We start from the raw sequence: 12,417 nt of genomic DNA, 5'->3' as shown, positions 1-12,417 counted from the left end.
CTAGGCTGGATTTGTTTGAAATAAACAGTGCTTTCCACGTACAGGAACGGTCCGCATGCCAGCATGGGGAAAAAAGTGTGACCTACTTTGTAAAATGTCAGTATCCAGAAGTAGAAATAATACAAGCATGAGGTCATTAAAAGACTATAGGAAAGGGGAGTTAGGTACCAACTAGCTATTATTCACTAACTCAACTTTGATTTTTTTAAAAAAGATTTATTTATGCATACAAGAGCTGGGGTACAGGCCAGAGGTGCAGGGGGTGAGAGGACTCACCAGAGACAGAGTGGGGAGCAGAACAGGCAAATTTACTGAAATACACTGCTGAGGGGAGCAAGCAGTGGGCAAGACAGGAGAGGTCTGCCGTGCCATATGGGGTGCTCCGTGGCCAGCGGGGATCGAACTGGCACTGCAGAGGCTGCGGACAGCTTCACAGCGCTGCGTTCCTCTGCCTGTGCCATCAGGGAGGCCCCAGTTTTTATTTTTTATTTATTTTTTTAAAAGATTTATTATTTTTTTAAATTTATTTATACAAGCACTGGGTACAGTCAGAAGCGCGGGAGGGTGAGAAAATTCACCAGAGCCAGAGCGGGGAGCAGAACAGGCAGAAGGACCAAAGTACACTGCTGAGGGGAGCAGCGGGGGGCAGGAGAGGTCTGCGCGCCATGTGGGACCCTCCTCTGGTGGCCGGGGAGTAGCCGGGGATCGAACTGGCGCTGCAGAGGCTGCGGGCAGCTTCGCAACCCAGCGCTCAACCGCTGCGCCACCGGGGAGGCCCCCAGTTTAGATTTTTTAAATGCCAGGGTGCTGCAGTTAATAAATTTAGGTTATCTATTCTGTGCAAGAAATTATCCAAAATTTACTGGCTTAAACAGTAATAATGGTAATGGGCGTACTACGGTGATAATACCTGATGGGGATACCCCAATGTTACCTGTTAAAAATAAATGACTTTTTAAAAAACAAAACAAAAATGCCGAGGGGCTAACAGTTATACTACACCCTTCTGGGGGATCTTGGGCTGGGGGAAAAACAGGTTCTATTTTGGGCATGAGTGGCCCCCGCTTTTGCTTAGGCCAATGCAAAAATGCCTTTGTAGGGAGCCTTTGGGATGGATGGCATGACAGAATAGGCCCCTTGCTCCCTGCCCTCAGCTCCCTGGGTGGGGGTCAGAGTCACAGCCAGAGCCACACCTCCTTGACTCTGAGGCCCAGAGATAGAGCAGACCAGGCATTGACAGGCCAGGGCCTGGCCATTCCAGCGGCGAGCAGGGAAGGGGAGGCTGTCTGGGTGGGTGCTCCCAGGGCCCGGAGGATGAACACCAAAGTAGGAAAAGATCCCGAGGAGAGGAGGGGAATGGGGAAGGCATAGAGGACTGATGTCATAGTTTTCTCTAGAGGTTGCATTTATTTTTAGGCATGAGACAGTGAAGTGAAAATGTCCGTGGAAGTCATTTGGCCTTCTCTCTGAAGATGATTTTAAATGCAGCTGATTCCATCCTTAATGTCTACCCCCTACATTCGACTCACTGAGCAAATACTGATTGACGTGCTCCCGCACTGGTGTAGCACTGGCCGTGCTAGGCATCCCAGGTGGACAAGGCCTAGCCCTGTCTCTCAAGACTGTGAAGAGACTTCATCAAGGTATAGATCACACAGCCAAATAGATTGGAATTAGATTTTTTTAAAAAAGCCCATTTGGGGTGGAAATGAGCAACGTGCTTACTTACACCATTGTGAAGTCACAGAGGGGAGCTGTAAAAAGTAAGGGCAGGTCTTAGCAAGACCAGTCCCTCCCGGGCTTTGTCACAGAGCCCAGTCAACAGGGTCTCATGGAACGAATCATCCTAACACTCTTTGGTGGAAAGTTGGTGGGCAAATGAGTTTGAGAGAAGCCAGTAGTAAGTGGGGCTTCTTAGGCGGGAGAGGGGCCTTTTCCTGAACCATCAGAGGAGGCATCTCTTCAGGCACAGGACTTTGAGTCAGGGACCAGGTTGCTGGAAGTTTCTATGTGCTGGCTGGAGGGCCTGCCCTGTCAGGGTGAGGATGTTACAGGAAGGGAGGGGTTTCCATGTGGAATTTAGTGGGGAACTCTGGGAACCTGACCAGGGCCAGGATGAGACTAAGTTGAACAAGAAGAACCTCCACAGTAAGGTGGTTTTCAGGAGTGTGAGTAGGACACAGCGCTGTGATCCGCACCTCGCACCTCGTACCCTGTGACCCCTCAGTGCCCCTCCTGGGCCTCTGACCCACTAAGTCCTGCCTGGTGGCCCTTCCCTAGCCGCCCCTTCTTCTTTGCCTCTCTTATGGTTCACTTGGGCTGCTGGAGCCAAGTACCATCGATGGGTGTCTTATTCCTCAGTTTTGGAGGCTGGAGTCCGAGACCAAGGTGGTGGAGGGCTGGTTTCTTCCGAGGCCTCTCTCCTTGGCTTGCAGATTCCACCTTCTCCCTGTGCCACGAGTGGGGTCTTTCTCCATGTGTACCCCCATGTGTCTGTGTGTCTTACGTTTCCTCTTACAAGGACACAACTCCCTGGATCGAGGTCCAGCTTCAGCGGTCTCATTTCAAGACCTGATTTTCAAATACAGTCGCCTTCTGAGATACTGGGGGTTAGGACCTCAACATATGAATTTGGGGAAGGCCCAAATCAGGGATGCTGATAACAGCCCTCATGCCTGGCACTTCTTTTGTTTGTTTAGTTGCACGTCTCCCTCTTTGGTTCATGCTCTTACTGTCCCGGAGAGTAAGATGGACTCTGAACCTCAGCACAAACCTGCTCCCCTCCCCGCACAGGCTTTTATAACTCTGAACAGCCCTAACAGTCACACTCAACCTTCCCCGATTCTACTTCCTCCGTTCGGCACTGATTTAAAACTTTCTGACCTTGTGCACTTTTATCTGCTTTCTCAGTAGCTAACCATTTACAGTATTCGGCTGATTTTCCCATAATAGTGGGTTTTATAGCATCAACTTTTTATTTCCATTACCAGTGTCCCAAGTGACTGCCTCAAGCACCAGTTATGCACTAGCTCTGTAATGGGGCGCCCCCCACATCCCACCTCGTTTTCCAGTCCGTGGTATACATCACCGTCACACACTCTGCTTTTTTGTTGTGTCACTGCTTTTGTCCCAGCGGCTCCGCAGGATAAAGACCGTGTTGCTCCCCCAGGTAGCCAAGGTCCTTGATAGTCCGGTGGTAATTTTCCAGTTCCGTCTTGAACTCTGGGGCGTGACATCTCTTTCTTCTGGCTGCGGGCCACCTTTTCCCGGTCCTGTACCTCGCCGTGCTTTTGGCGTTTGCTGGTATGTCTTCTGCACAAGAAGTTTACCTTTTTTCAAGTATTCCCTGATGTTTGAGTCTGAGTGAGTTCATTTCTTCCCTTCTTCGTGATGGGAGCCACCCCCTCACCCCTGATCTTTAAAAACCACTTCATCTCCCTGATACATCTTTCCTTGGTGCCTTTGGACCCTCGGCGTACGGCCTGGAGTCTGAATGTGCGGCTGGCTGGTCCAGTATCCAGTAGGCATCGTCCAACTCCGTGGTGCCATGCTTTGTGCCTTGGTAGAGACTGAGGTCCAAAGGCTGCTGTGGACTTGGCTCTTTCAGTCAGGTGGTCGTGATGTTCCCGGGTGGTCAGGACAGGAGGTTGGCGTCACGGTGTAACAGGGCAGCGATCGAGGTCAGTACCACGATACTAGGTTTGGAGAAAAGAAAGAAGCCTTATTGCAAATTGATTGGCAAGTTTGCCTCCTAGAAAACTCAAATCTGTCTCCCTGGCTAAGAAAAAGAATGAGCTTATTTAGGTTTTGGAAAGCAGAATTGAGAATAAAGGAGTTGGTCAAAGGGTAGTTATGCAGGGGGGAGTATTTTTCAGTCAGCTGGAGTTTGGATTCCTGGTGATGGGCCCCTCACCTCTGGGGAGCACCCCCTCCTCGGCATTTGTATTTCCAGCTCCAGCTGGTGTTGGAATTCAGCTCAAGGTTAGTCACTCGCTTGCTCAGGCTGTGTTTTTGTAAATTAGGTTCAGGCTCTGCTGTCTGTGAAAGCAAGCCTCCGAGAAGGCTAGATAAGCTTATTTTCTTTTGTGCTCTCCTGTCGGAAGTAATATTACCATTTAGCCTCGGTTACAAGAGCACCCCAACACCCACCCCTGTCCATCTCACCAGGACCAAAGGCCATAAGGGGCTGAGGGTGTGTGTGGGGTAAATGCACCCAGGACAGATGACGGAGGGAAGGAGGGTGGCATTGGGTCTCTGGAGCCCCCCACCTAGACGGATTCGTAACCTTTTCTTCGCCGTAGACCTCTTCACTTTTGAGTTCTGTATCTTCTCATAATAGTGGTTTTAACCCAGAAAATAAAATACTCAAAATACAAAAAAAAAAAAGAAGTTTCCAGGCAGAGAAGGAGTGCAAAGTGGTGAGCCTGAGAGCCTCAGTGAACACGACGGGGGCCGCTGGAGGAGAATGGGTAGAGAGAGGGGTGTGGTCAGAGCCAAGGGTAGACTTTTCCGAGAGGAAAAATGGTGGTTTTGTTTTTAGGAAAATAGCTTTGTTGATGCTGAAATATAGAGAACGGCTTCTTGGGAAAAGGGGAGCCCTGGGGAGGGGGGCTGTGTGTAGAAAGCATGCATTAGGAGGTTATTGTCATAGAAACAAGCCGAAGAAATCCCGAGAAAAGGCCCTGCCTGATGCTGCCGCTGTGCATACGTGTCTGTTTAGTTTTCTTGACAGATTATAACTTGGGAGCTGCAGTGTGTGTTTTACCTGTTTATCTTTATAGCATCTACGGTGTGTTACTGTGTCCATAAGAGGTAATTAATGGATGCTAATAATACAGCCCCGGTTCTGTTTATCATCTTCCCACCAGATGCGAGATGTGTGAAAAGTTGTGCCTTAGTTATTGTAGACACAGAATAATAGGTTGAGCATGGCAGAAGTAAGAGCTGACTATAAAAGTAGAAAAGAATACAATTGGTTTAAAAGATGCTAACGAATAAATATAAATGTCCGCATGGATAGAGGTGCCTAGTCAGTGAATGAACCAACCTCCTCGTGCGCGATTGCCATGCTGGGAATGGATGGCAGATGCCACTTAGGTGGCTGAAGTAAGTCTCTTCTGACGTGTTTTTCTTTCTCATTGCTTCCTGCAGATATTATATAACCTGCTTTCATCATGGGAGAAATAGAGCAGAAGCCAACTCCGGGAGCAAGACTGGGGGCCCCGGAAAATTCGGGGATCAGTACCTTGGAACATGGACAGAAGCCGCCCCCAACACCTTCAGGGAAACTCATGTCCATCAAAATCCAGATGCTGGATGACACCCAGGAGGCTTTTGAAGTTCCAGTAAGTTGGGGGAATAGCTGTGAGCTCATAGGCGTGGGCGGCTTTGGGCTGGGGCGATACATCTGGGTCATGACATGAGGTGGGGGGCTGGGTAGTCAGTGCCGCCTGCCCCACCCGCAATGCGCTGCTCTGCCCTTCTGTTCTGAGCTCTCAGATTGTTGATTCCTGCTGGGATAGTCTGTCTGGTGATATCAGGGTCATGTCACTTGAATTTTATTATGACTTTCCATGTCCAAATATATTTGTGTACACATGCGCATACGTCTGTCTTTTATACACCTACATGTATTTATATATAAGTGTGTATCGATGTCTTTTATATACCTATATATGTTTATATGTATATAAATGTTCGCATTCAAGGGAATTGTGGTCTTCGGGATGATCTCAGTTTAATTTGCTTATCAAAGGCAGCTCCTTGTGTGTGTATGTGTATGTGTGTGCGCACGTGTGTGCACGCACACGCCACTTCTCTAGGTTATGGGCAAGAAAACCTGAGATGACCGTCGTGTTTTCGTCTGGGGAGGAGTGGACACCTTGTTCACTGTGGGAAGCGAGGGGTGTGCGGCCTGGAATTGAAGACACCGCCGTCCCAGGGGCGGGGAAGTGAAAAGGGGGCTGAAAGAACAGCAGCCCCAGCTGCTTCCGTCCCTGGGAGCCCCTAGTCTTGGCGCTCTTCAGCGTCCCTGCCTGTCCACCTGGGTCCTCCCTCTCCCCCACCCCTTCCTGCTGGAGGGTAGGGAACCTCCCCTGGAGGGTCATGCGTGTTGGGCTTTCCAGGGCCCTGACGGCTCCTGCTGCTGCGCGGTGGCCTTTATACACAGCGATGGGCCCCTGCCCTCGCGGCCCACGCTGCATTGTGTTTTCTGCCTTCTATCTTGGGCCCTAAGAGCCACGTTTAATGTTATCCATGGGGGGAGAAAATAACTCTTAAATTCTGAAGAGCCAACTTCCAAAACCTTGGGAACACAACCTGTTGTTAAAGTGGAGACCAGCCATCTGTTACTCCCGTTGGCCTGAGCCACTGAAACTTAATAGTCAGCATTAATGCCTGTACCCCATCATTTAATCATTTATATGATATGATTCACTAAATTATATTCATTTCAAAGAATATTGTTCAGAGAGTGCGAATTACCATTAAGTGTCTCAGGGAACGATAAACCTCAGCAGAGCTATGTTTAAAACCGGCAATTTTATTGCACATTGCAGGTAACCTTTGTGTCTTTCTAATTGTATTCGTGTGGAATTCTTATCTTTCAAGGACTTGGGAATGTCTTCCTATTCTGGTGAACAAAGTCATTGCTAATCCACTGAAATTATAAAACTAAAATTGAGTGCACCTGCCAGCTTTCAGAATGAGACATTCTGGAACATAGGTCCTGCTCTCTCCTCCGCCCACCTTCCACTTTTTTCTTTGTTGCCAGACTGGTTTGGTGAGGTATTTAATTTCAGTGTTTCCTCTTCGGTGCTGGTAAGGACTTCAGAGCCCAGGTCTCCAGCAACACATTGTATTAGATGGTGTTTCTTGTATGTGGTTTGGACTAGGAGCTAAGGCTGTTGTGCGTATGGATTACAGGCAGCATTGCCCTGCATTCAGTTGCACTTCTTCTGTTTCCCTAAGCCAAAGAATACCCGACTCTGCTCGCACTTTAGCTTGGAACTCACTGCCTAAGAAACAGTAGTAGAGATGTGTTTCCACCTTTGAGAGTTACTTGATCATTGCTGATTTCTGTGCTTTGCATTTGTAACCCTTTTGTCTGGAAGGAACCTTTTTCAACCTCCCTTTGATAAACTCCTATGTACCCTTAAAGGCCCTATCAATTTTACCCAGATGCTAACTTCCTGAGGCCCTGAATGGAATCCTTTTCTTCCTTCCTCAAACCTCTTTGGTATCTAGCAAGGTTGAACGGGGCTGCCTGGGTCCAAATCCCAGCCTCTACTGACTCATCGGTCACCTTGGACAAGGTGCTTAAGTTCTCCCTAGCTGAGTTTTCTCTCCTGTAAAATGAGGCTAAAATAATAAACCCTACCTCCTACTATTATGACAATCAAAGCAATACAAGAAAGTGCTTGGAACAGCCATCTTGGCACCTACAAATTGCTTAAACAAGTCTGATTAGCAGCATAGATATGCATTTGTGGCCACAGGCCAGAGACCTGGCCCCCGTGGGCTCATCCGCTCATCTGGCATGAAGTAGGTGCACATGGAGTGTTTGCTGACTGAGTATTAGAATGAGTTTATCTTACAAGTCAATGTCTGTCATTGCTAGTTTTTCACCTACCATCCTTTCCTATTTTTCTTTTTGTGGTTTGTTCAGAATATTCCTTTTCAACCAGTGGGCCACAGATGTTTTCCATTACTGCCTGTAGTAAGGCAGATAACAGCGTTTTTATTGATGGAGCCGATTCTAAATTGCTACCTTGTGCTCTTTTTTTTTTTTTTAAAGATTTATTTATTTATTTATACAAGCACTGGGTATAGTCAGAAGCGCGGGAGGGTGAGAGAATTCACCAGAGCCAGAGCGGGGAGCAGAGCAGGCAGAAGGACTGAAGTACACTGCTGAGGGGAGTAGCGGGCAAGAGAGGCAGGAGAGGTCTGCGCGCCATGTGGGACCCTCCTCCGGTGGCCGGGGAGCAGCCGGGGATTGAACCGGCGCTGCAGAGGCTGCGGGCAGCCACGCAACCCAGCGCTCAACTGCTGTGCCACCGGGGAGGCTCCATAGGTTGTGTCTTAATCCCTTGCGCCACCAGGGAAGCCCAATAAAATGAAATTTAAAAAAGATTAGTTAAGAACTAACCTTTTGAAGGTCCTTAGCAGTGATGTCTGTTTTTCCTATTCTGCATAGCTAGTTCCAGAACCACCTTCCCCTTGATCTTGGACTGCCTTTTTAGATATTTCCTCTATAACAACATTAAAAAAAAGAGAGAGAGACCATTCTTTCAAGATGTTTCAGCTTTCTGTGGAGAGCACAGCACAAATAGACATCCCCCATGCTTTATGAGATTTGCTGCTTTCCTCTGCAACCAGATTATTAAGTGAAGTCATTCCTGAGGATATGAGAGGGTCAGTTAAACACACATACACCCAGCTGTCCACCTAACCCCTGTGTCCAGCCCCTCCTCAGGTCCCGAGAAGGTTCTTTGTGTCTTGTCCTCATGACCCCGCTGGTAAACAAACGCTCTTCTTCCTGATGGTTGTGGAGTGAAGCTGGTGGTTTCTCCTCCAAGTGTGTGTTCAGTTGTGTGTTTGTAGGGTCACATTAGGAAGAGGGGAGAAGAGCAGAGGAAATCAAGGGGAGCCATTTGGTGCTGCTTGTGTGCAGCCTGGCAAGGATGCCCCCACATGAGTAGATCTCCATCCAGTCTCAGCTGAAGAGTTAGCAGGAGTGGCTGGCCCCGGCGGGTGGCCGGCTTGCAGCAGTGGCACTGCCATGCTGCTGTGGCCTCCACAGCCTCCCAGGAAATGCTCATGCTTTTTTATGCTTTTGACTTGTCATTGTGTCACTTGGAAATTTCCGTAGCTTTCAGCTGCCTGGGGGTAAACCTTGGGTCTCTTAATTTGGGGAGACTGGGAGAGCACCGTGCCCCACCTCTGAGGATCTTGTGGGCGGTGGGGCTGCTGAGTTGCTTGCACAGTGTCTCCATGGCCCAGGTGTGTCTTCTGCGTGCAACTCATGCCAGAACGTCCTCCTACTTGTTCACATGCTGGTTTAGGCCTCCCATGGTGTAGGGTAAAGAAAATATCAGGCTTTTCTGCCCTTCCGCCATCAGGATAGATGATGGATCCTTGCCTGAATGCATGCCTGATGGCGGGCACCTGGAATAGGGTGTGGGCATAGGTAGATGGGATTCAGCTGAGCTAAGACTGTGCTTTCAAGGGCGGCGTCACGGGGGGACGCCAGCAGCAGAAGCAGCAGCGCCAGTAGCAGCAGTAGAAGCAGAAGCAGAAGCCGATAGAGAAGCCGAGAAGCAGCAGAACGAACGCTAGAGAGCCCAGATAGATTGAAGACTTGCCTGCCAGCCTGCCAGCCCCCCAGCCAGCACCCCTGCCTGCCATATGCCTGGTGAGCCCCAAATAAAAAACCTGCAAAACTACTGAGGACTCTGACTCCTCCTTTACCCGGTCTGCATGGGATCAGAAAACCTGCACCGTGCCCATTCCTGCCTCTTACACATGGGCAGGGTGTGAGCTCCCTGTGAGCAAGGCCTCTTTCCTTGTGGTTTTGGTGAATCCTGTACCTGAATGGTGCTTGGGCCAAGCAGATACTGGCTGCTGTAATCAGCTGCCTGCTCCTCCACTCTGTCCCCTGCGGAGGAGGTTGGAGGTTCCTTCCATTAGAGGAGGGAACCCGCAGGAGCCCCTCTGAAGTCACTTCCTCCTGTCTGCACAGTGTTAAGCAAGGACTGGATTGGAGCCTTGCACACATGACCCCACCATTGCACCCTTCCCCCCTGCACTGAGCCAGCCACCCCTAGAAAATCTCTGGGTTTCCACTGTCTCAGCCCATTGGATCTTTTCAAACTTGCACCCAATGAGAAGGAAGCTCACCATGTTCTCACCTCCCTGCTGTTCTGGTTCCTTTTCCCATTCTAAACACCCCTGACCACTTCAAATTGATCAAAATCCCACCAACTGGCCAGGCCTTCCCACTGTAGCTGTTGCTGTGGGTTATTTCTCCTTCTACTGTTCTTATTGTCTGTACCCTAATTACTCTGAATCATGGGCGCTAGGCCTGCCTCCTTCCTAATTAGTTGGTTTATAAGCTAGCTGAGATTCAGCTTGCTTACCTGCACATGAGGTGTCTCATCCAGATGAGATGATAAACGCTTTTTTCCTCCCTTTTTTTGGGAAGTTGGGACTTTGTATTGATATCTTTATTGATTAATTGCCTTTTCATGAGTTACTTTATTAATTTCCCAGGTGTAGATGCCAAACTCTGAGAAAGGGATTTTTAACCTTAAAAAAACCCCAAAAAACCCAACCCTCTCCTCTGAATCCTCGAAGCCTGATCAGTCACAGTAGTTGCTGTGTACTTGGTAATTGCTAAACTCAAGTGGGTGAAAAGCGTGCTGTACGTGATACTCCTGGAACATCAGGAAATGTCAGGAGTGCTGTGTGTGTGTAGCTTACATAAACCTAATTGAACTAAATTGGACGAAACTATATGCCTATTGACAGTGGGGGTAGAAGACAGAAAGAGTATTTTCTAGAAAGCACTTTACTAGTGGTGAATAAATCCATTTCCTAAAAATAAAGATTGTTAAAATTTTTAAGGAAAATAATTCGCACGTCATAAGAAACAGGCAGAGTTGTTTTTTTTTTTCCCCTGGAGGCAAAATTGCTTGTGCTACCTCAGAGACCTCATTAGGAGTCTCCTATGGTCAGATCTTAAATGACCAAACATTTCATTTTCTTCCCTTTTGAAATGAAATAGTCATTTAATTTTTATAATTTTCACTTGAAGCCTGAGCTTAACATCAGTTGAGAGCTTGTTCTCCCAAGTGCATTGTAAGTTCACAGAAAGGCTTCGATGGTTGTAGAATTTTCAAGCTGTCTCAAGCTTGAGCTCAGCAAAAGGACTTAGAGAAATTTGTCTTTAAAAAGCTCTCCTCTTATGGGCCTCCAACTAGCTTATGCTTACACACAGCAACCGTGTCTTCAGGAAAGCATGTCCCTTTCTGTCTTTCTCACTTACTTGGAATGAATTCTGTGTCCCATTTTGATTTCTGTTTCAGCCATTTAGATAAGGGGCTCTTTTGGACAATCTGCTGAAAGTCTGCTTCTTTTTTGCTTTGTTTTTTGTCTTCAAAGAGGTGAAGAATAGATATATATATGGAATACTTAACTGAAGGTTTTGGAGGGAATGTGGCTCCTTTCTTTGTTTCCCCCCAAGATTTATTATTTATGCATACAAGAACTAGGGTAGAGGCCAGAGGTGTGGGGGCTGAGAGGATTCACCAGGGACAGAGTGGGGAGCAGAACAGGCAGATCCACCAAAACATACTGCTGAGGGGTGCAGTGGGCGAGACAGGAGAGGTCTGTTGCACCATGTGGGTCACCCCCTTGGCTGGGGATCGAACTCGTGTTGCAGTTGTTGCGGATAGCTTCTTAGTGCTGAGACAACCCCCTGCGCCACCAGGGAGGCCCCTGTGGCTCCTTTCTTGTATGCGTTCTGCTTCCTGCTCCCCTGGAATTTTGGGGCCCTGGCAGTAGGGTGCCCTGAAGTTGATCTGATCATAGAGATAGCAGCAGTATTGGCTGGCAGGTCCAAATTCCAGAGTTATATTTTCCTTTGGCATGAAATGCAATAAGAGGTAGTGGCAGGACTGGTGACTAAATAAAATTTAATTGGCCATTTAAAACCAGAAGGGAGGACGTGTCTGCCCAGAATCCTATTAACAACCTCAGAAGCAGCGGCTCTTTGAGCCAGAATGCAAGGGAGGGAGTGTCACAAATTCAGGCAGCCTTTTAAAAAATAACTCAACGTTTCTTTCTCCTTATCAAAGTTGCTTTTGGCTCCTTTGATGAGCAGAATTTCTGAAACAGTATTTATGTCCACTTTGCTGCGCATGGGCCTTGCTCTGTTTTATTTAACTTGAATGATGAATGGGCTTGTCTGGGCCTGGCCTCCCGAGGTTAAATTTAAAGGCAATTTTACTAGATTAACTTTTTTTTTCATAAATCATTTCAGCTAAATACTGTTAGCTTTCTTTTCCAGTTCCTTGGAAGAGAGAGTTGAATTGAAATGTTGTCCTGAAATGTTGACGTGTGACCCATTCAACTCTGGTTTACATGCGTGTCATCAAAGTCGGTTCTGGAGCCTGACATGATGGCCGGGATTCTCCAACAGCTGTTTGCCATTTTCTCCCAGATAAAAGAATCTCTCAGTAGAACCTATTGAATGCAAATAACAAACAAATCGAGAATGTCCGTAGCTGACAGTAAGATGGACCAGCACCCCAAGACAGCAGAGGGAGTAGGAGAAGTCACCTTTTAAATGGGAACAATATATTTTCTTACAAGAAAGGGGAGAATGCAGAGGTGCCTCTAAGTGAAGTTTAGAGGCAG

The 12,417-nt window shown here is 47.9% G+C and overlaps 1 protein-coding gene across 3 annotated transcripts in view; it reads left to right on the top strand.

Annotated features, from left to right (window-relative positions):
- Positions 1-12,417, top strand: part of FARP1 (FERM, ARH/RhoGEF and pleckstrin domain protein 1) — a 230,619-nt gene that overhangs the window by 43,274 nt on the left and 174,928 nt on the right. For 2 of the 3 annotated variants that reach the window (XM_054701688.1, XM_054701686.1), the window contains exon 2: positions 5,152-5,345. In XM_054701688.1, the coding sequence (XP_054557663.1) occupies positions 5,175-5,345 (171 nt within the window). In that variant the 5' untranslated portion in view covers positions 5,152-5,174. Of the gene's footprint in view, positions 1-3,343; positions 3,982-5,151; positions 5,346-12,417 lie in introns of those variants that run through there. The other variant, XM_054701687.1, reaches the window with a different exon arrangement.

The sequence above is a fragment of the Talpa occidentalis genome, unplaced genomic scaffold (genome assembly GCF_014898055.3).
Source record: "Talpa occidentalis isolate TD23 unplaced genomic scaffold, MPIMG_talOcc4v2.1 talOcc4.5, whole genome shotgun sequence".
Classification (NCBI taxonomy): domain Eukaryota; kingdom Metazoa; phylum Chordata; class Mammalia; order Eulipotyphla; family Talpidae; genus Talpa; species Talpa occidentalis.
This window is presented reverse-complemented; position numbering and strand designations above follow the sequence as displayed.